The 23,306-nt window shown below is 46.0% G+C and overlaps 1 protein-coding gene across 1 annotated transcript in view; it reads right to left on the bottom strand.

Moving 5' to 3' along the window:
• LOC309543562 (vitamin D3 hydroxylase-associated protein-like) overlaps positions 1–20,446 on the bottom strand; it is a gene marked incomplete at its 3' end in the record, with an annotated part of 49,753 nt that extends 29,307 nt beyond the window's left edge. The window contains exons 1-2 of the mRNA XM_082276033.1: positions 20,190–20,446; positions 2,981–3,094 (exon numbers count right to left, since the gene is read on the bottom strand). Of these exons, the coding sequence (XP_082132159.1) occupies positions 2,981–3,094; positions 20,190–20,381 (306 nt within the window). The 5' untranslated portion in view covers positions 20,382–20,446. The remainder of the gene's footprint in view (positions 1–2,980; positions 3,095–20,189) is intronic.
• Positions 20,447–23,306: the final 2,860 nt, after the last annotated feature.

Genomic DNA, 23,306 nt, shown 5'->3' with positions numbered 1-23,306 from the left:
GGACTCATAGTGTTATCTCATTGGTAGCGCTGGACTCATAGGGTTATCTCATTGGTAGCCCGGGACTCATAGGGTTATCTCATTGGTAGCCCTGGACTCATAGGGTTATCTCATTGGTAGTGCTGGACTCATAGGGTTATCTCATTGGTAGTGCTGGACTCATAGGGTTATCTCATTGGTAGCCCTGGACTCATAGTGTTATCTCATTGGTAGCCCTGGACTCATAGGGTTATCTCATTGGTAGCCCGGGACTCATAGGGTTATCTCATTGGTAGCCCGGGACTCATAGGGTTATCTCATTGGTAGCGCTGGACTCATAGGGTTATCTCATTGGTAGCCCTGGACTCATAGGGTTATCTCATTGGTAGCCCTGGACTCATAGTGTTATCTCATTGGTAGCCCTGGACTCATAGGGTTATCTCATTGGTAGCCCTGGACTCATAGTGTTATCTCATTGGTAGCGCTGGACTCATAGGGTTATCTCATTGGTAGCCCTGGACTCATAGGGTTATCTCATTGGTAGTGCTGGACTCATAGGGTTATCTCATTGGTAGCCCTGGACTCATAGTGTTATCTCATTGGTAGCCCTGGACTCATAGGGTTATCTCATTGGTAGCGCTGGACTCATAGGGTTATCTCATTGGTAGCGCTGGACTCATAGTGTTATCTCATTGGTAGCCCCGGACTCATAGGGTTATCTCATTGGTAGCCCTGGACTCATAGGGTTATCTCATTGGTAGCCCTGGACTCATAGGGTTATCTCATTGGTAGCCCTGGACTCATAGGGTTATCTCATTGGTAGCCCTGGACTCATAGTGTTATCTCATTGGTAGCCCCGGACTCATAGGGTTATCTCATTGGTAGCCCTGGACTCATAGGGTTATCTCATTGGTAGCCCTGGACTCATAGTGTTATCTCATTGGTAGCACTGGACTCATAGTGTTATTTCATTGATAGCCCTGGACTCATAGTGTTATCTCATTGGTAGCCCTGGACTCATAGGGTTATCTCATTGGTAGCGCTGGACTCATAGTGTTATCTCATTGGTAGCGCTGGGCTCATAGGGTTATCTCATTGGTAGCGCTGGACTCATAGGGTTATCTCATTGGTAGCCCTGGACTCATAGGGTTATCTCATTGGTAGCCCTGGACTCATAGGGTTATCTCATTGGTAGCCCTGGACTCATAGTGTTATCTCATTGGTAGCACTGGACTCATAGTGTTATTTCATTGGTAGCCCTGGACTCATAGGGTTATCTCATTGGTAGCCCTGGACTCATAGGGTTATCTCATTGGTAGCGCTGGACTCATAGGGTTATCTCATTGGTAGCCCTGGACTCATAGTGTTATCTCATTGGTAGCGCTGGACTCATAGGGTTATCTCATTGGTAGCCCGGGACTCATAGGGTTATCTCATTGGTAGCCCTGGACTCATAGGGTTATCTCATTGGTAGTGCTGGACTCATAGGGTTATCTCATTGGTAGTGCTGGACTCATAGGGTTATCTCATTGGTAGCCCTGGACTCATAGTGTTATCTCATTGGTAGCCCTGGACTCATAGGGTTATCTCATTGGTAGCCCGGGACTCATAGGGTTATCTCATTGGTAGCCCGGGACTCATAGGGTTATCTCATTGGTAGCGCTGGACTCATAGGGTTATCTCATTGGTAGCCCTGGACTCATAGGGTTATCTCATTGGTAGCCCTGGACTCATAGGGTTATCTCATTGGTAGCCCTGGACTCATAGTGTTATCTCATTGGTAGCACTGGACTCATAGTGTTATTTCATTGGTAGCCCTGGACTCATAGGGTTATCTCATTGGTAGCCCTGGACTCATAGGGTTATCTCATTGGTAGCGCTGGACTCATAGGGTTATCTCATTGGTAGCCCTGGACTCATAGTGTTATCTCATTGGTAGCGCTGGACTCATAGGGTTATCTCATTGGTAGCCCGGGACTCATAGGGTTATCTCATTGGTAGCCCTGGACTCATAGTGTTATCTCATTGGTAGCCCTGGACTCATAGGGTTATCTCATTGGTAGCCCGGGACTCATAGGGTTATCTCATTGGTAGCCCGGGACTCATAGGGTTATCTCATTGGTAGCGCTGGACTCATAGGGTTATCTCATTGGTAGGGCCATCTTATGGTATTGATGGGGGTGTAACTGATCTGGGCCCTGGACAGGCAGCTTCTACACCCCAGAGGATCTCCAACGTCTCCTTGGTTTGTAGTGTAATGTACCAACATTTAAATTGAAGTGCCAAACCCCCGCTAAGAGGTTCAGAAAAAACTTTATTCTGATAAATGTCAGACAATCCACAAGGTATCCAATGCATTTCGTGGGACCAAGAGCGCCCCCTTCAATAGGGCTTAAAACAACAAAAAAACAATTCCATATCAACCCAACACCGATATATGACTGGATTGGTGTAGAGGTGTTCTTTCTAGCCCTGATGAGGAGGGGGAGGGGTGTTCTTAGACCCTTGAAACGCATTGGCTTCTTTTTAGATTGTCCCTCTTACTTGTTTTGGAATAAAGTTGTATCTGAACCTCTTAGGAAGGGTGTGGCCCTTGACTTTCATTATTGGGTGATGGTTGGATGTGCAGACCACCAATGAAGAGGAATCCTGAACTCTACAGGAGCCCAGCCCATAACCGACCCCAATGCAGGAGCCAGAGATTGGCCGACCACCAAGGTACACATGGCTGGCTGGAGTGTGAATGGAGGAGGGGAGGGCAGCTGAGGAATAATTCCCCCCAATAGGGCCAAACTCTACTGTCTAACATTCTCCCAGAGACAGCCTGGTGCCATCCACAGATTAGAAGATGATCAGAACCGACTAATTGTAAATAATTGTATGACCAATCAGCATTCTGCCCTGAGCAGTCTGGAATGAATTAGATAAAGAATGCTAAGACCTGATTGGCTGTTCTGAATTACATCACTTTAGCAGTAAATGACCCCCCATCCATTGTCACCTTCTCTATATAGACGTGCAGCACGGCCTCCGGAGACACTGAACCGCTCTTCAACTCACTGACCAGATCACTCAGAGACAGCGAGAGGATCCGACCCGCATCCACATCACCATGCTGAAACAAGACAACAGGAAGTGACATCACACAGGGGGAGGAGCAATGTAAATCCAGAGCAAGGCAGATGTCACCACTGTACAGGAAGTGACATCACACATACTGAGGGAGGAGCTATGTGTATCCAGACTCCAGAGCAAGGCAGATGTCACCACTGTACAGGAAGTGACATCACACATACTGAGGGAGGAGCTATGTGTAGAGCAAGGCTGATGTTGTCACCACTGTACAGGAAGTGACATCACACATAATGAGGGAGGAGCTATGTGTATCCAGACTCCAGAGCAAGGCTGATGTTGTCACCCTGTACAGGAAGTGACATCACACATAATGAGGGAGGAGCTATGTGTATCCAGACTCCAGAGCAAGGCTGATGTTGTCACCACTGTACAGGAAGTGACATCACACATAATGAGGGAGGAGCTATGTGTATCCAGACTCCAGAGCAAGGCAGATGTTGTCACCACTGTACAGGAAGTGACATAACACATACAGGGAGAGGAGCTACATATATCCAGAGCAATGCAGGTGTTGTCACCACTGTACAGGAGGTGACATCACAAACAGAGGGAGGAGCTATGATTATACAAAGAAAATTGCATTGAAACACTCCCCTCTTTGGTGCACAGCTTCCGGGAGTTCAGGGTTTCCCCACTCCCCAGAGTAACAGTGCTGCGGCCAATCAGAAAACAGCTCCCCTGATTGGTGCAGACTTTAAATGGTGAAGAAGGGGTGACTCGTAGTTCTTCCAGGGTGTACCCAGCCTGAGCTGAACTGATACTTCTGCTGCGGAGCACCCTGGGCAAAACAATAACCCCAGATATGAATATTATACATCTCAATGGGTCACCCACTAGGATGGGTATTGCCTAGTGTTGGGCGATCGGTTCGACCCGAGGATAAGTTCGGCCCGAACATCGCCCATTCCGCGAACACTCGAATTTGCAGGGCGCTCAGTGAAAGTGTTCCCCGGCCGAGCTCCCCACAATGCACTGCACACTGTACAGTGCATTCTAAGCCCTGATGGGTCAAAGCTTTGCCCAATCAGGGCATAGTGAATTGCTGGTTGTTAAGGAGCAAGCGGGGAAGCCGGCCTGGGCGTCCTTAACAACGGCTGAGTCATCAGCTGTCAACGGGCTTCTGTGTTGGATGGAAAAAAAAAAAAACATTGTCGGCAATATGAAAATGTGAAAAAAATGGCTTAGCCCCCCCCCCCCCCCCCCCATCCATACCAGGCCCTTTGGGTCACAGGAGGTGCTTTTTTTTTCTTCTCTTTTTTCGGGTTCCGGCGGTGCATGGGCACCATGATTGACGTTGGATCTAGATCGGGGGACACGGTTTTTTTTTTAATTCTAATAAAGGATTTGTCAAAAACTGCTTTTATTTCTTTTTGGTTAATGGGTAGGGATACAATGAACCCCATACTCATTTACATAGGGGGTAGGATCTGTATTGCCAGCAATGTATATGTCATTTTCTTTTCTTTATTAATGTCAGTTTTGCTGCAGCATGTTCTATACACGGTACAGATGCAGCAGGCTCTATACACGGTACAGATGCAGCAGGCTCTATACACGTTACAGATGCAGCAGGTTCTATACACGTTACAGATGCAGAAGACTCTATATATGCCACAGATGCAGCAGGTTCTATACATGGTACAGATGCAGCAGACTCTATACAGGGTACAGATGCAGCAGGCTCTATACACGGTACAGATGCAGCAGGCTCTATACACGGTACAGATGCAGCAGGCTCTATACACGGTACAGATGCAGCAGGCTCTATACACGGTACAGATGCAGCAGGCTCTATACACCGTACAGATGCAGCAGGTTCTATACACAGTACAGATGCAGCAGGCTCTATATATGGTACAGATGCAGCAGGCTCTATACACCGTACAGATGCAGCAGGCTCTATACACAGTACAGATGCAGCAGGTTCTATACACAGTACAGATGCAGCAGGCTCTATATATGGTACAGATGCAGCAGGCTCTATACACTGTACAGATGCAGCAGGTTCTATACACAGTACAGATGCAGCAGGCTCTATACACAGTACAGATGCAGCAGGCTCTATACACGGTACAGATGCAGCCGGCTCTATATATGGTACAGATGCAGCAGGCTCTATACACAGTACAGATGCAGCAGGCTCTATACACGGTACAGATGCAGCAGGCTCTATATATGGTACAGATGCAGCAGGCTCTATACACTGTACAGATGCAGCAGGTTCTATACACAGTACAGATGCAGCAGGCTCTATACATGGTACAGATGCAGCATGTTCTATACACGGTACAGATGCAGCAGGCTCTATACACGGTACAGATGCAGCAGGCTCTATACACGTTACAGATGCAGCAGGTTCTATACACGTTACAGATGCAGAAGACTCTATATATGCCACAGATGCAGCAGGTTCTATACATGGTACAGATGCAGCAGACTCTATACAGGGTACAGATGCAGCAGGCTCTATACACGGTACAGATGCAGCAGGCTCTATACACGGTACAGATGCAGCAGGCTCTATACACGGTACAGATGCAGCAGGCTCTATACACGGTACAGATGCAGCAGGCTCTATACACCGTACAGATGCAGCAGGTTCTATACACAGTACAGATGCAGCAGGCTCTATATATGGTACAGATGCAGCAGGCTCTATACACCGTACAGATGCAGCAGGCTCTATACACAGTACAGATGCAGCAGGTTCTATACACAGTACAGATGCAGCAGGCTCTATATATGGTACAGATGCAGCAGGCTCTATACACTGTACAGATGCAGCAGGTTCTATACACAGTACAGATGCAGCAGGCTCTATACACAGTACAGATGCAGCAGGCTCTATACACGGTACAGATGCAGCCGGCTCTATATATGGTACAGATGCAGCAGGCTCTATACACAGTACAGATGCAGCAGGCTCTATACACGGTACAGATGCAGCAGGCTCTATATATGGTACAGATGCAGCAGGCTCTATACACTGTACAGATGCAGCAGGTTCTATACACAGTACAGATGCAGCAGGCTCTATACATGGTACAGATGCAGCAGGCTCTATACATGGTACAGATGCAGCAGGTTCTATACACGGTACAGATGCAGCAGTTTCTATACACGGTACAGATGCAGCAGTTTCTATACACAGTACAGATGCAGCAGGTTCTATACACTGTACAGATGCAGCAGCTTCTATACACGGTACAGATGATCCAGCAGGTTCTATACACGGAACCCCCACTACAGTCACACACTATTATTATTATACATTTATATAGCTCTGACATACCGCAGTGCTGTACAGAGAACACTGAAATTGGGGGGTCCCCAGGCCCCATAGTGGGGGCCCCTGGATCCCTCTCACCTGCTCCATATACTGCAGCACAGCCTTCTCCATGAGCCGCAGGGAACATTCTCTCTCCATCACGGCGCTCCCAATCCTCTGATCACACCGCCTCCGATCCGTCCATCGTACAAGCAGAAATCCAACTACTACAGCGCACAGGACAGCCACCAGCAGGTGAGTGACCGTCATTCCGGACAGGAGGAATCGCAGAGAGCTCAGCATCTCCCCGAACACTGCGCCACTGTCCTCAGACAACGAGAGACTGGGCACTACCCTCCGCCTGGCACAAACAATTGGGCCAGAAATAGCCTCTGCCAGTCCCGCCCCCCTCTTATTATAATTCATCTATAATCTCCGGATAACATGAGTCATATCACCCGTAATGGGGGCAGAAAATAGAAACAACAACCCCCCACCTGGGATTAACCCCCCTTCAATCCTCACCAGTAAACTCATTGCAGGAGCCTAAAACTGTCACTTTATTATTAATGAAGCCATCCATAGATACCCATAGAGACATCCATAGAGACACCCAAAGAAACACTCATACAGACATCCATGGAGACATCCATACAGACATGCATAGACACACTCATAGAGACATCCAAAGAGGCACCCATGGAGACATCCAAAGAGACACTCATGGAGACACCCAAAGAGACACCCATGGAGACATCCAAAGAGACACCCATGGAGACATCCAAAAAGACACCCATGGAGACACCCAAAGAGACACCCATGGAGACATCCAAAGAGACACCCATGGAGACATCCAAAAAGACACCCATGGAGACACCCATGGAGACACCCAAAGATACACTCATGGAGACATCCAAAGAGACACCCATGGAGACACCCAAAGAGACACTCATGGAGACATCCAAAGAGACACCCATGGAGACATCCAAAGAGACACTCATGGAGACATCCAAAGAGACACCCATGGAGACACCCAAAGAGGCACTCATAGAGACACCCAAAGAGACACTCATGGAGACATCCAAAGAGACACCCATGGAGACATCCAAAGAGACACCCATGGAGACACCCAAAGAGGCACTCATAGAGACACCCAAAGAGGCACTCATAGAGACACCCAAAGAGACACTCATGGAGACATCCAAAGAGACACCCATAGAGACATCCAAAGAGACACTCATAGAGACATCCAAAGAGACACTCATGGAGACATCCAAAGAGACACCCATGGAGACATCCAAAGAGACACCCATGGAGACATCCAAAGACACACTCATGGAGACACCCAAAGAGACACCCATGGAGACATCCAAAGAGACACCCATGGAGACATCCAAAGAGACACCCATGGAGACATCCAAAGAGACACTCATGGAGACATCCAAAGAGACACTCATAGAGACATCCATAGAGACACCCATGGAGACATCCAAAGAGACACTCATGGAGTCATCCATAGAGACACTCAATAGAGACATCCATCAAGACACTTATAGAGACCCCCATAGAAACATCAATGGAGAAATCCATAGACCGACTCATAGAGACATCCATGGAGAAACTTATAGAGACATCCATAGAGATCCTCTGAAATTGACCAGCATGCTGGCAGATTGTTGAGAGGACTACAAGTTCCCTGATCCAGCCAAGACTTAGTGAGTTGTAGAAGGAATGAGGTGAGCTGAGATAGTTGTCACAACCTGCAATACCACTGGCCACCAATAGATGACGTATCACCCAAATACAGCTGGCTGGACACATACAGGCAGATACAAATCTTACATACAATCAGAGGCATCCTAAGGGTTGAGAAGCAGCCAGGTGATCCCCACACACTTCCAAGATTCTAAAAGCTATCCTGGGAGGTGATATCCTGGAGTTATCCCTCTTCCCACACACTCCAGACACACAAATTGGGGGGATATTATCACTACCTGCAGTTTGTTTGCCGATTGGTCTGCTAAGCCACTATACACACACACAGATCTCTGTCTGGCAGATCTGATCTCTTACACACACTGAAGCCCCGTACACACGTACCGATGGTCGGCATACAAATGTTCGTCTTTTCTCCCCGGGATGTCGGTGTCTGCTGAAAAGTGCAAAGACAGCACAAGGACAGCACAAGAATTTTGTCTGCAGACTTCAGCTGACTGCAGAAGTGATGTCATGTAATGGTTAACTTTCCCTGTGTTTTTAATTTTCTGAGCATGCCCAGTCTTGCAAATCTGCGGTCTGTCGGCCGAATTCTGTACTGACAGGCGAACAATCGTCCGTTCTGGTGTCCGCAGACAAAAATTTTCATGTTTGCACGAAAGACTTTTGTCCGCGGATTGTGCGCAGACATCTGTCGGAGGCACCATACTAACACGCGTACAATCGGCAGATCTTTCGTCCGCCGACGTTTGTATGCCGACGATCGGTACGTGTGTACGGGCCTTAAGAGCAGAGCTCTGACCCAGCACACAGACACCGGTAACACAATGCACCCACCTCTGGGAGAACAGATTTTCCCTACCTCTGCAGTAAGACACAAGTCAGATTTTGGTAATCCCCTGCAATAGGAATGTCATTTTTGGTGAGATACTCCCAAAGGGAAATCACGTCTAAAGGGATGCAGACCCTGCCACTTTCCTCATTAGAGCCCTGCAGGTGCAACAGATGATTGATAACGACAAGGTAACAAACGTCAGCCCTTTATCCTGTTCACAACAAGTCCACATACTGCAAGGCTGCTGCGCGCCGGCCCCATAGAACCATTTAGTGGGACATACAGAGCATGCGGAAAGTATTCACAGCGCTTCACTTCTTCCACATGTTGTTATGTTACGGCCTTATTCCAAAATGGAGTAAATTCATTATATTCCTCAAAATTCTACAAACCCTTCCCCCATAATGACAACGTGAGAGACGTTTGTTTAAAATCTTTGCAAATTTATTAAAAGTAAAAAAGGAAAAAAATCCCATGTACATAAGTATTCACACCCTTTGCCATGTACATAAGTATTCACACCCTTTGTGGGGAAAGTGAGGTACCTGGCGCTGCCCTGTAGTAATAATATTAACGTGTGCTATATCATATATAAGGGGTTAATACATAAACATACATAAAGTGCAATATATAAACCAATAAATTATGTAAATGATTAATACATCAAAAAGCATATATTGTTGTTGAGGTGCCTTAGTGCAATAAATCAGTGCGCATCAATTTCATAAAGTGTATGTGCGCATATGCAAAAGGTGCTAATGGTGCTCTCAAAGTAATATTAAAAAATTATATAAACTGCCAGTTGATATCAATCATCACAATATATTTAAAGTGATTAAGTGCAATAAATCTGTGCAGCATAATTTACATAAAGTGCACGTGCGCCTGTGCTGCCATAATAGGTAGCACCTGCTGGTGCTGGCAGTAATATCCCAAACCACTAATAAAAATAAATAATATTGAGAGTGGTAAAAATGGTCATTAAAATATACCAAATAATGAATAGTGAACTATAACAACAACTAATAAAAATAGTGTGTGCAAACAAAAGGGATAAAATAATATACGTGCAAGTGATAGACTCTGACTGTGAAAAAAATGTGATTATGTATGGTATATGAAATAGAAAAATTTATATATCTCTAGTGAGAAAAATTCAATCTGATGGGTGAATAGAAACAGAAATAAAGTTCATATAAAAGTGCCAAAATGAGCGTGGGCTATTGCGGTATTCAGCTCCGAGGGTGTTTTCCGTGGTGCTCCGAATATAAGGGTGTCAAGTGTGGAGACAGTGCTGCCCTTAATATCGACTATTGCCCGCACTCACCAGAAGTTTTCACCCCGACAGGGGTAATCAGCATATAACACCTAGATCTATTCCCTGGTCCTGGGTGGTCCCATAAGCTGATCCCTTTATAGTAGCCGTATATGCCGCTTATATTATGTGCCCCTCGCGCTCACAAGCCGTGGGTCTGTTATGGGGTGGCAATTCTCTGTCCCTGTAGACAGGATGTGGCTTCAAAGACTCAGCAAGAGATCAGCAGCACTGACTGTCAGGTTGTAGATAGTGTATGCAGTATCAGTCACCTAGGTTTCTTACTTACATGTGGTAGGTGAGACACACAAGCAACATTTTTTTTTTTTTTTTAAACCCCATAACAGACCCACGGCTTGTGAGCGCGAGGGGCACATAATATAAGCGGCATATACGGCTACTATAAAGGGATCAGCTTATGGGACCACCCAGGACCAGGGAATAGATCTAGGTGTTATATGCTGATTACCCCTGTCGGGGTGAAAACTTCTGGTGAGTGCGGGCAATAGTCGATATTAAGGGCAGCACTGTCTCCACACTTGACACCCTTATATTCGGAGCACCACGGAAAACACCCTCGGAGCTGAATACCGCAATAGCCCACGCTCATTTTGGCACTTTTTTATGGACTTTATATGAACTTTATTTCTGTTTCTATTCACCCATCAGATTGAATTTTTCTCACTAGAGATATATAAATTTTTCTATTTCATATACCATACATAATCACATTTTTTTCACAGTCAGAGTCTATCACTTGCACGTATATTATTTTATCCCTTTTGTTTGCACACACTATTTTTATTAGTTGTTGTTATAGTTCACTATTCATTATTTGGTATATTTTAATGACCATTTTTACCACTCTCAATATTTTTTATTTTTATTAGTGGTTTGGGATATTACTGCCAGCACCAGCAGGTGCTACCTATTATGGCAGCACAGGCGCACGTGCACTTTATGTAAATTATGCTGCACAGATTTATTGCACTTAATCACTTTAAATATATTGTGATGATTGATATCAACTGGCAGTTTATATAATTTTTTAATATTACTTTGAGAGCACCATTAGCACCTTTTGCATATGCGCACATACACTTTATGAAATTGATGCGCACTGATTTATTGCACTAAGGCACCTCAACAACAATATATGCTTTTTGATGTATTAATCATTTACATAATTTATTGGTTTATATATTGCACTTTATGTATGTTTATGTATTAACCCCTTATATATGATATAGCACACGTTAATATTATTACTACAGGGCAGCGCCAGGTACCTCACTTTCCCCACATTGATTTAATATTGACCACTGGTCCATATTTTAGAGGTAGGCAGCAGCCATTTCCTAGAAAAATCTAGCAATAGATTGCATCTCTCCTTGGCGCGGATATTATCGTGAACCATATTCACACACTTTGCTCAATACTTTGGTGAAGCTCCTTTGGAACCAATTCCAGCCTCCAGTATTTCTGAGTATGATGCTACAAGCTTGGCACTCCTATTTTTGGGCAGATTCTCCCATTCTTCTTTGCAGGACCTCTCAAGCTCCATCAGGTTGGATGGGGGAGGGGAGGTGCACAGCCATTTTCAGATCTCTCCAGAGATGTTCAATCGGGTTCAAGTCTGGGCTCTGGCTGGGCCACTCAAGGACATTCACAGAGTTGTCCCATAGCCACTCCTTTGTTATCCTGGCTGTGTGCTTAGGGTCGTTGTCCTGTTAGAAGATGAACCTTCACCCCAGTCTGAGGTCCAGAGCGCTCTGGAGAAGGTTTTCATCAAGGATGTCTCTGTACATTGCTGCATTCATCTTTCCCTCCATCCTGACTAGTCTCCCAGTTCCTGCCACTGAAGAACATCCCCACAGCAGGATGCTGCCACCACCATGCTTCACAGTAGGGATGGTATTGGCCAGGTGATGGGCGGTGCCTGGTTTCCTCCAGACATGACGCTTGCCGTTCAGGCCAAAGAGTTCAATCTTTGTTTCATCAGAGCAGAGAATTTTGTTTCTCATGGTCTGAGAGTCCTTCAGGTGCCTTTTGGCAAACTCCAGGTGGGCTGTCATGTGACTTTTACTGAGGAGTGGCTTCCGTCTGGCCACACCCATACAGGCCTGATTGGTGGAGTGCTGCAGAGATGGTTGTTCTTCTGGAAGGTTCTCCTCTCTCCACAGAGAAACGCTGGAGCTCTGTCAGAGTGACCATCGGGTTCTTGGTCACCTCCCTGACTAAGGCCCCCCTCCCCCGATCGCTCAGTTTGGCCGGGATAATGGAGGCCACTGTGCTCATTGGGACCCTCAATGCTACAAAAAATTGTCTGTACCCTTCCCCCGATCTGAGCCTGGATACAATCCTGTCTCCGAGGTCTACAGACAATTCCTTGGACTTCAAGGCTTGGTTTGTGCTCTGACATGCACTGTTAACTGTGGGACCTTATATAGACAGGTGTGTGCCTTTCCAAATCATGTCCAAACAATTGAATTTGCCACAGGTGGACTCCAATCAAGTTGTAGAAACATCTCAAGGATGATCAGTGAAAACAGGAGGCACCTGAGCTCAATTCTGAGTGTCATGGCAAAGGGTGTGAATACTTATGTACATGGGAATATTTCCTTTTTTATTTTTAATACATTTGCAAAGATTTCAAACAAACTTCTCTCACGTTGTCATTATGGGGGATGGTTTGTAAAATTTTAAGGAAAATAATGAATTGAATCCATTTTGGAATAAGAACATAACATAACAAAATGTGTAACTCATCGTACGTTCTATGAGGAGGAATTGGTTTCATCTTCCTACAACTACATTTTCTTTATTTTATTAGGAGATGAAACCAAATTCATCTGAACATCCGGTGTTTTCAATCTGGGATGATGTGTCCTCCACTAACTCTGAGCCTGGCGGGTCTGAAACCTCAGTTTGAGGACTGGTAAGGTGACCACTGTCCATGGTGAGGTGACCACTGTCTATGGTGAGGTGACCACTGTCCATGGTGAGGTGACCACTGTCCATGGTGAGGTGACCACTGTCCATGGTGGGGTGGCCACTGTCCATGGTGGGGTGGCCACTGTCCATGGTGAGGTGGCCACTGTCCATGGTGGGGTGGCCACTGTCCATGGTGAGGTGACCACTGTCCATGGTGAGGTGACCACTGTCCATGGTGAGGTGACCACTGTCCATGGTGGGGTGACCACTGTCCATGGTGAGGTGACCACTGTCCTTGGTGGGGTGACCACTGTCCATGGTGGGGTGGCCACTGTCCATGGTGAGGTGACCACTGTCCATGGTGAGGTGACCACTGTCCATGGTGGGGTGACCACTGTCCATGGTGGGGTGGCCACTGTCCATGATCTTCACACAATGACTCATCAGTGGGTTGTTATCAGATCAGTATTAGATCCTCCGATCTCCACACCCAAAATCTGTTTTAGTATAGGACAAGTCTACCACTTAAGGTCCAAAATCCATCCAGCATAGCCTCCCCCCAACAGTCCAAAAGTATGTCTGCCTAGTATGTTCTGTACACAAAGCTTCATGGCTTACCCAAGAAAAAACTCTAAAATGCTGCGCTCAACCAAGCAATCAGCATGCCAAAAGAATGTTCAATACTCAGAACCCAACAAACCTCTTCATGGGAGGAGCAAAGAGTTAAAAGTTCAAGAGAAACAAGATTCAAAGTGGTCAAGGAATTGCAAGGAAGTGGTCAAGCATATCAGGTGGCACAGCAGTTCCCAGGTTCAGATCCAGACCCAGACCCTGACACAAGGTCCAATACCCAACACACAAAAACAACGTTCAACTCTTAGAATCCAACAAACCAAAATAATGTCCAACCCTTAGAACCCAACAAACCATAATAATACCTGGAACTCAAGAAACCAAAAAAATGATGTCCAGAACACAACAAAACCATAACAATGTCCAATACCCAAAAAGCTAAAAGAATGTGCAGCCCTTAGAACCCAACAAACCAGAATAATACCCGAAACCCAACACACTAAAAGACTGTCGAATACCCAAAACCCTATCAAAGAGAAGAAAGGGTGCCACTCACCAACCCAGGGCATTAGTATGTACTGTAGATGAATGCGGCCTCAGCCAGTGTTGCTCCAGCCACGTACCCCTGACATGTTTCACCCTGCTTACAGAGTCTCTGGGTTGGTGAGCGGCACCCTTTCTTCTTGATAACGCTCTTACACCTCTGAATGGTGCACTGACACCTGATGCCTTCACGGCTACCGGCGGGGAGATTGCGGTCTCAGCTTAGAATGGAACTGCGAAATTCATTCCAATAACCAGAACCCAACACACCAAAGACTGTCCAATAACCAGAACCCAACAAAACCATAAGACTGTCCAATAACCAGAAACCAACAGGCCAAAAGACTGTCCAATAACCAGAACCCAACAGGCCAAAAGCCTGCCCAATACCCAGAACCAAACAACCCAACAGGCCAAAAGACTGTCCAATAACCAGAACCCTACAAAACCATAAGAATGTCCAATACAGAACACACCAAAGAATGCCCAACTCTTAGAGCCCAACACGCCAAAAGACTGTCCAATACACAGAACACAAAAAACTATAAGAAGGTCCAATACCCAAAATTAAAAAAGAATGTCCAACCCAACAAGAACCCAACAATCCAAAATCAAATCCAATACCCAGAACCCAACACATCAAAAGAATGTCCAACTCTTAGAACCCATAAAACCGAAATAAAATCCAAAACCCATAACAAAATACACCGAAATACTGCCCAATACCCAGAACCCAATAAAAAAAATAAGACTGTCCAATAATAAACAAACAATAATAATGTCCAACCCTTAGAACCCAAAAAAACAGAATATTGGGCAAGGCCATACAAGTAAAATAATATGGAATACAAAAGCAGCCCAAGAAAACTCAAACTGTCCCTGAAAATACGCTGAATACCCATGAAAGTTGCTGCATTTTCCCCCTACACATCTCTACCAGACTCCCCCATTTCATGTCCTCAGTCCAACAATCAAACATTGACACCCCTCAGACTTTGACTCCGACCTTCACCAACCTCAGGAGGACGAATCCTGGAAGACTCATAGATGTTTCCATGAGGTTATAACAATACGGAACACAGAATAATAACTTCATGTTACATTTCCATCACCCATAGCAACCAGATGTCTCTTCTGTGCGAGGAGCGGGCAGATCAATGGAAGGAGAATGCTGATTGGTTGCTCAGGGTTGCAGAATTTTACTGTACGGATGGAAGAGGCTCATCACAGATCTAATAAAATAAAACTCCATGGCTGAATGGGATAAATATGGAAGCCATGATGGAGAGAATATCACCAACCTATAGCAGAGCAGTGCAGGCTGTCTGCTTAGAGTCCAGGAAATGGCTGCAATCATGGCCATACACCTCAAGATATCCCAATATCTTCACAATCAGTATGTACCAGATAGAACTTTCAAAGACCCCCCCGATCACCGACTCCCCCATGACTTGCAGGCAGAAGACAATCAGGGTGGGAAGGGAAGATAGTATAGGCTGCAGAGCTGACACTCTAGCAAGGGTCATCAAACTATGGCCCTCCAGTTGTTCCGGAACTACAATTCCCACCATGCCTGGTCATGTCTGTGAATGCCAGAGTCTTACAATGCCTCATGGGATTTGTAGTTCTGTAACAGCTGGAGGGCCGTAGTTTGAGGCTCCCTGCTGTAAAGGACGGGCACTGATGGAATAAAAATACTATTTCTTGTGTCCTGTTCCTTCTATAGAGTACCTGTTCCTTCTATAGAGTACCTGTTCCTTATAAAGAGTACCGGTTCCTTCTATAGAGTACCTGTTCCTTCTATAGAGTACCGGTTCCTTCTATAGAGTACCTGTTCCTTCTATAGAATACCTGTTCCTTCTATAGAATACCTGTTCCTTCTATAGAGTACCTGTTCCTTCTATAGAGTACCGGTTCCTTCTAAGGAGTACCTGTTCCTTCTATAGAGTACCTGTTCCTTCTAAGGAGTACCTGTTCCTTCTAAGGAGTACCTGTTCCTTCTATAGAGTACCTGTTCCTTCTATAGAGTACCTGTTCCTTCTATAGAGTACCTGTTCCTTCTAAGGAGTACCTGTTCCTTCTATAGAATACCTGTTCCTTCTATAGAGTACCTGTTCCTTCTATAGAGTACCTGTTCCTTCTAAGGAGTACCTGTTCCTTCTATAGAGTACCTGTTCCTTCTAAGGAGTACCTGTTCCTTCTATAGAGTACCTGTTCCTTCTATAGAGTACCTGTTCCTTCTAAGGAGTACCTGTTCCTTCTAAGGAGTACCTGTTCCTTCTATAGAGTACCGGTTCCTTCTATAGAGTACCTGTTCCTTCTATAGAGTACCTGTTCCTTCTAAGGAGTACCGGTTCCTTCTATAGAGTACCTGTTCCTTCTATAGAATACCTGTTCCTTCTATAGAGTACCTGTTCCTTCTATAGAATACCTGTTCCTTCTATAGAGTACCTGTTCCTTCTATAGAGTACCTGTTCCTTCTATAGCATACCTGTTCCTTCTAAGGAGTACCTGTTCCTTCTAAGGAGTACCTGTTCCTTCTATAGAGTACCTGTTCCTTCTATAGAGTACCTGTTCCTTCTAAGGAGTACCTGTTCCTTCTAAGGAGTACCTGTTCCTTCTATAGAGTACCTGTTCCTTCTATAGAGTACCTGTTCCTTCTAAGGAGTACCTGTTCCTTCTAAGGAGTACCTGTTCCTTCTATAGAGTACCGGTTCCTTCTATAGAGTACCTGTTCCTTCTATAGAGTACCTGTTCCTTCTAAGGAGTACCGGTTCCTTCTATAGAGTACCTGTTCCTTCTATAGAATACCTGTTCCTTCTATAGAATACCTGTTTCTTCTATAGAGTACCTGTTCCTTCTATAGAGTACCGGTTCCTTCTATAGAGTACCTGTTCCTTCTATAGAGTACCGGTTCCTTCTAAGGAGTACCGGTTCCTTCTATAGAGTACCTGTTCCTTCTATAGAATACCTGTTTCTTCTATAGAGTACCTGTTCCTTCTATAGAGTACCTGTTCCTTCTAAGGAGTACCTGTTCCTTCTAAGGAGTACCGGTTCCTTCTATAGAGTACCGGTTCCTTCTATAGAGTACCTGTTCCTTCTATAGAGTACCGGTTCCTTCTATAGAGTACCTGTTCCTTCTATAGAGTACCTGTTCCTTCTATAGAGTACCGGTTCCTTCTATAGAGTACCTGTTCCTTCTATAGAGTACCGGTTCCTTCTATAGAGTACCTGTTCCTTCTATAGAATACCTGTTTCTTCTATAGAGTACCTGTTCCTTCTATAGAGTACCGGTTCCTTCTATAGAGTACCTGTTCCTTCTATAGAGTACCTGTTCCTTCTATAGAGTACCGGTTCCTTCTATAGAGTACCTGTTCCTTCTATAGAGTACCGGTTCCTTCTATAGAGTACCGGTTCCTTCTATAGAGTACCGGTTCCTTCTATAGAGTACCTGTTTCTTCTATAGAATACCTGTTCCTTCTATAGAGTACCTGTTCCTTCTATAGAATACCTGTTTCTTCTATAGAGTACCTGTTCCTTCTATAGAGTACCGGTTCCTTCTATAGAGTACCTGTTCCTTCTATAGAGTACCTGTTCCTTCTATAGAGTACCGGTTCCTTCTATAGAGTACCGGTTCCTTCTATAGAGTACCTGTTTCTTCTATAGAATACCTGTTCCTTCTATAGAGTACCTGTTCCTTCTATAGAATACCTGTTCCTTCTATAGAGTACCGGTTCCTTCTATAGAGTACCTGTTCCTTCTATAGAGTACCGGTTCCTTCTATAGAGTACCTGTTCCTTCTATAGAGTACCTGTTCCTTCTATAGAGTACCGGTTCCTTCTATAGAGTACCTGTTCCTTCTATAGAGTTCCTGTTCCTTCTATAGAATACCTGTTCCTTCTATAGAGTACCGGTTCCTTCTATAGAATACCTGTTCCTTCTATAGAATACCTGTTCCTTCTATAGAGTACCGGTTCCTTCTATAGAATACCTGTTCCTTCTATAGAGTACCGGTTCCTTCTATAGAGTACCGGTTCCTTCTATAGAGTACCTGTTCCTTCTATAGAGTACCGGTTCCTTCTATAGAGTACCTGTTCCTTCTATAGAATACCTGTTCCTTCTATAGAATACCTGTTCCTTCTATAGAGTACCGGTTCCTTCTATAGAGTACCGGTTCCTTCTATAGAGTACCGGTTCCTTCTATAGAGTACCGGTTCCTTCTATAGAATACCTGTTCCTTCTATAGAGTACCTGTTCCTTCTATAGAGTACCTGTTCCTTCTATAGAATACCTGTTCCTTCTATAGAATACCTGTTCCTTCTATAGAGTACCGGTTCCTTCTATAGAGTACCTGTTCCTTCTATAGAGTACCAGTTCCTTCTATAGAATACCTGTTCCTTCTATAGAGTACCTGTTCCTTCTATGGAGTACCTGTTCCTTCTATAGAGTACCTGTTCCTTCTATAGAATACCTGTTCCTTCTATAGAGTACCGGTTCCTTCTATAGAGTACCGGTTCCTTCTATAGAGTACCTGTTCCTTCTATAGAGTACCGGTTCCTTCTATAGAATACCTGTTCCTTCTATAGAGTACCTGTTCCTTCTATAGAATACCTGTTCCTTCTATAGAGTACCTGTTCCTTCTATAGAATACCTGTTCCTTCTATAGAGTACCGGTTCCTTCTATAGAGTACCTGTTCCTTCTATAGAATACCTGTTCCTTCTATAGAGTACCTGTTCCTTCTATAGAATACCTGTTCCTTCTATAGAGTACCGGTTCCTTCTATGGAGTACCTGTTCCTTCTATAGAGTACCGGTTCCTTCTATAGAGTACCTGTTCCTTCTATGGAGTACCTGTTCCTTCTATAGAGTACCTGTTCCTTCTATAGAATACCTGTTCCTTCTATAGAGTACCTGTTCCTTCTATAGAATACCTGTTCCTTCTATAGAGTACCGGTTCCTTCTATAGAGTACCTGTTCCTTCTATAGAATACCTGTTCCTTCTATAGAGTACCGGTTCCTTCTATGGAGTACCTGTTCCTTCTATAGAGTACCGGTTCCTTCTATAGAGTACCTGTTCCTTCTATGGAGTACCTGTTCCTTCTATAGAATACCTGTTCCTTCTATAGAGTACCGGTTCCTTCTATAGAATACCTGTTCCTTCTATAGAGTACCTGTTCCTTCTATAGAGTACCTGTTCCTTCTATAGAGTACCTGTTCCTTCTATAGAGTACCGGTTCCTTCTATAGAGTACCTGTTCCTTCTATAGAGTACCTGTTCCTTCTATAGAGTACCTGTTCCTTCTATAGAGTGCCTGTTCCTTCTATAGAGTACATGTTCCTTCTATAGAGTACCGGTTCCTTCTATAGAGTGCCTGTTCCTTCTATAGAGTACCTGTTCCTTCTATAGAGTACCTGTTCCTTCTATAGAATACCTGTTCCTTCTATAGAGTACCTGTTCCTTCTATAGAGTGCCTGTTCCTTCTATAGAGTACATGTTCCTTCTATAGAGTACCGGTTCCTTCTATAGAGTGCCTGTTCCTTCTATAGAGTACCTGTTCCTTCTATAGAGTGCCTGTTCCTTCTATAGAGTACATGTTCCTTCTATAGAGTACCGGTTCCTTCTATAGAGTACCTGTTCCTTCTATAGAGTACCTGTTCCTTCTATAGAGTACCTGTTCCTTCTATAGAATACCTGTTCCTTCTATGGAGTACCTGTTCCTTCTATAGAGTACCGGTTCCTTCTATAGAGTACCGGTTCCTTCTATAGAGTACCTGTTCCTTCTATAGAGTACCTGTTCCTTCTATAGAATACCTGTTCCTTCTATAGAGTACCTGTTCCTTCTATAGAGTACCGATTCCTTCTATAGAATACCTGTTCCTTCTATAGAGTACCTGTTTCCTGAAGTCACCGCCATGTTTTTCCATCAGTCGGAGAGCCTGATCCTTCAGTTTCTGCGCTCGGTCGATCTTCATGGTGCTGCGGATTCGAGTCATACATTGCAGCACCACTGTGGAGGCCACAAAGCAGCAAATGGTGACCAGGAGGACATGATTGAAGAGAAATTCCAGCAAAGACCACAGCATGCTGGCAGCGGAGCCTGCGGAGAGCCTGGTGACTCCTCTGTGCAGATCCTCTTCTAGGGCCACTAAAAAACCTCAGACTGAACCTCAGGATAATAACGCCTCAGCCTCCATCTGTCCTCTACATACGAGACAAAGCCCTGCACCCCCCAACAGAGTCCAGAGAGTTCTCTATAGGGACACCCCCTGCCAGGAACAGCTGAGAGGACCGCTCACTTCTCCCGGGAACCAATCCAAGAAACCGGATCAGACCCCTATAAATAGAAGGCTGCCCTCTACAGAGGTCTTAACCCTTCTGGTCCCGGGGTCAGGAGTGCTAAGAGTTAAAAGTTGATAATCCAAATTATGAAATGTGGGGTGCTGGATCTGATGGGGGGGGGGGGGTAGGGTGGAATGTGGGGTGTTGGATCTAATGGAGCAGGAGAAATGTGGGGTGCTGGAGCTGAAGATACAGGAAAATGTGGGGTACTGGATCTGATGGGGAAAATGTAGGGCATTGGAATACATTAAAGGGAAATGTGGGGTGCTGGATCTGAAGGTACGGGGCAAATGTGGGGTACTGGATCTGATGGGGAAAATGTAGGGCATTGGAATACATTAAAGGGAAATGTGGGGTGCTGGATCTGAAGGTACGGGGCAAATGTGGGACACTGGAAATGAAGGTACCTACCTGTGAATGTGAGGTGCTGGATCTCAAAATATGGGGGAAATGTGGGGTGTTAAATCTGAAGATACAGGGAAATGTGGGGCGCTGGATCTGAAGTTGCAGAAGGAATGTGGGGTACTAGATCAAAAAGGAGGGAAATTTGAGGTGCTGGTTCTGAAGTTATGGGGTATGTGGGGTGCTGGATCAAAAGATATGGGGAAATGTGGGGTGCTGGATCTGATAGTACAGAGAATTGTGGGGTGATGAATCTGAAGGTACAGGGAGTATGTGGAGTGTCAGATGTAAAGATGCAGGGGGTTTGTGGGGTGCTGGTTCAGCAGTTATGGGGACATGTTGGGGGCTGTATGTGAAGGTACAGGGGGTATGTGGGGTGCTGGTTCAGCAGTTATAGGGACATGTTGGGGGCTGTATGTGAAGGTACAGGGGGTATGTGGACTGCTGAATCAGAAGGTATGGCGAAATGTGAAGTGCCAGCGTGAAGGTATAGGGAGTATGTGGGGTGCTGGGTCAGAAGGTATGGAGAAATGTGGGGTTCCACTGTAAAGGTACAGGAAGTATGTGGGGTGCTGGATGTTAAGGTACAGGGGGTATGTGGGGGTACTGGTTCATAAGATATGGGGACATGTGGGGTGCTGGATGTGGAAGTGCAGGGGGTATGTGGGGTGCTGGGTCAGAAGATATGGGGAGATGTGGGGTGCAGGATGTGAAGGTGTGGGGAGTATGTGGGGAGCAATCATCTACTGGCTGGGAGGGGTTATTTCCTGGATGGGAGGGGTCATCTACTTGCTGGGAGGAGTCATTTCCTGGCTGGGAGGGGGCCATCTACTGGCTGGGAGGAGTAATTTCCTGGCTGGGAGGGGCCATCTACTGACTGGGAGCGGCCATCTACTGACTGGGAGAGGTCATCTACTGGCTGGGAGGGGTCATCTACTGACTGGGAGGGGTCATCTACTGACTGGGAGAGGTCATCTACTGACTGGGAGCGGTCATCTACTGACTGGGAGCGGTCATCTACTGACTGGGAGAGGTCAACTACTGACTGGGAGAGGTCATCTACTGGCTGGGAGCGGCCATCTACTGACTGGGAGAGGTCATCTACTGACTAGGAGTAATCATCTACTGACTGGGAGCGGCCATCTACTGGCTGGGAGCGGCCATCTACTGACTAGGAGTAATCATCTACTGGCTGGGAGCGGTCATCTACTGGCTGGGAGCGATCATCTACTGGCTGGGAGCGATCATCTACTGGCTGGGAGCTGTCATCTACTGACTGGGAGCGGTCATCTACTGACTGGGGGCGGTCATCTACTGACTGGGAGCTGTCATCTACTGGTTGGGAGCTGTCATCTACTGGCTGGAAGCTGTCATCTACTGGCTGGGAGCGGTTATCTACTGGTTGGGAGCTGTCATCTACTGGTTGGGAGCTGTCATCTACTGGCTGGGAGCGGTTATCTACTGACTGGGAGCGGTCTTCTACTGGCTAGGAGTGATCATCTACTGACTGGGAGCGGCCATCTACTGGCTGGGAGCGGTCATCTACTGACTAGGAGTAATCATCTACTGACTGGGAGAGGTCATCTACTGGCTGGGAGCGGCCATCTACTGACTGGGAGTGGCCATCTACTGGCTGGGAGCTGTCATCTACTGGCTGGGAGCTGTCCTCTACTGGCTGAGAGGGGTCATCTACTGACTGGGAGAGGTCATCTACTGACTGGGAGCCGTCATCTACTGGCTGGGAGCCGTCATCTACTGGCTGGGAGGGGTCATCTACTGGCTGGGAGAGGTCATCTACTGGCTGGGAGAGGTCATCTACTGACTGGGAGCGGCCATCTACTGACTGGGAGCGGCCATCTACTGACTGGGAGCGGTCATCTACTGACTGGGAGCGGCCATCTACTGACTGGGAGGGGTCATCTACTGACTGGGAGGGGTCATCTACTGACTGGGAGGGGTCATCTACTGACTGGGAGAGGTCATCTACTGGCTGGGAGCGGCCATCTACTGACTGGGAGAGGTCATCTACTGACTGGGAGTGGTCATCTACTGACTGGGAGAGGTCATCTACTGACTGGGAGAGGTCATCTACTGACTGGGAGAGGTCATCTACTGGCTGGGAGCGGCCATCTACTGACTGGGAGAGGTCATCTACTGGCTAGGAGTGATCATCTACTGACTGGGAGCAGCCATCTACTGGCTAGGAGTAATCATCTACTGACTGGGAGTAATCATCTACTGGCTGGGAGCGGTCATCTACTGGCTGG

The sequence above is a fragment of the Pelophylax lessonae genome (assembly GCF_965119305.1).
Source record: "Pelophylax lessonae genome assembly, contig: HAP1_SCAFFOLD_214, whole genome shotgun sequence".
In the NCBI taxonomy this organism is placed as follows: domain Eukaryota; kingdom Metazoa; phylum Chordata; class Amphibia; order Anura; family Ranidae; genus Pelophylax; species Pelophylax lessonae.
The sequence above is the reverse complement of the archived record's forward strand: the minus strand, read 5'-3'. Positions and strand labels throughout refer to the sequence as shown.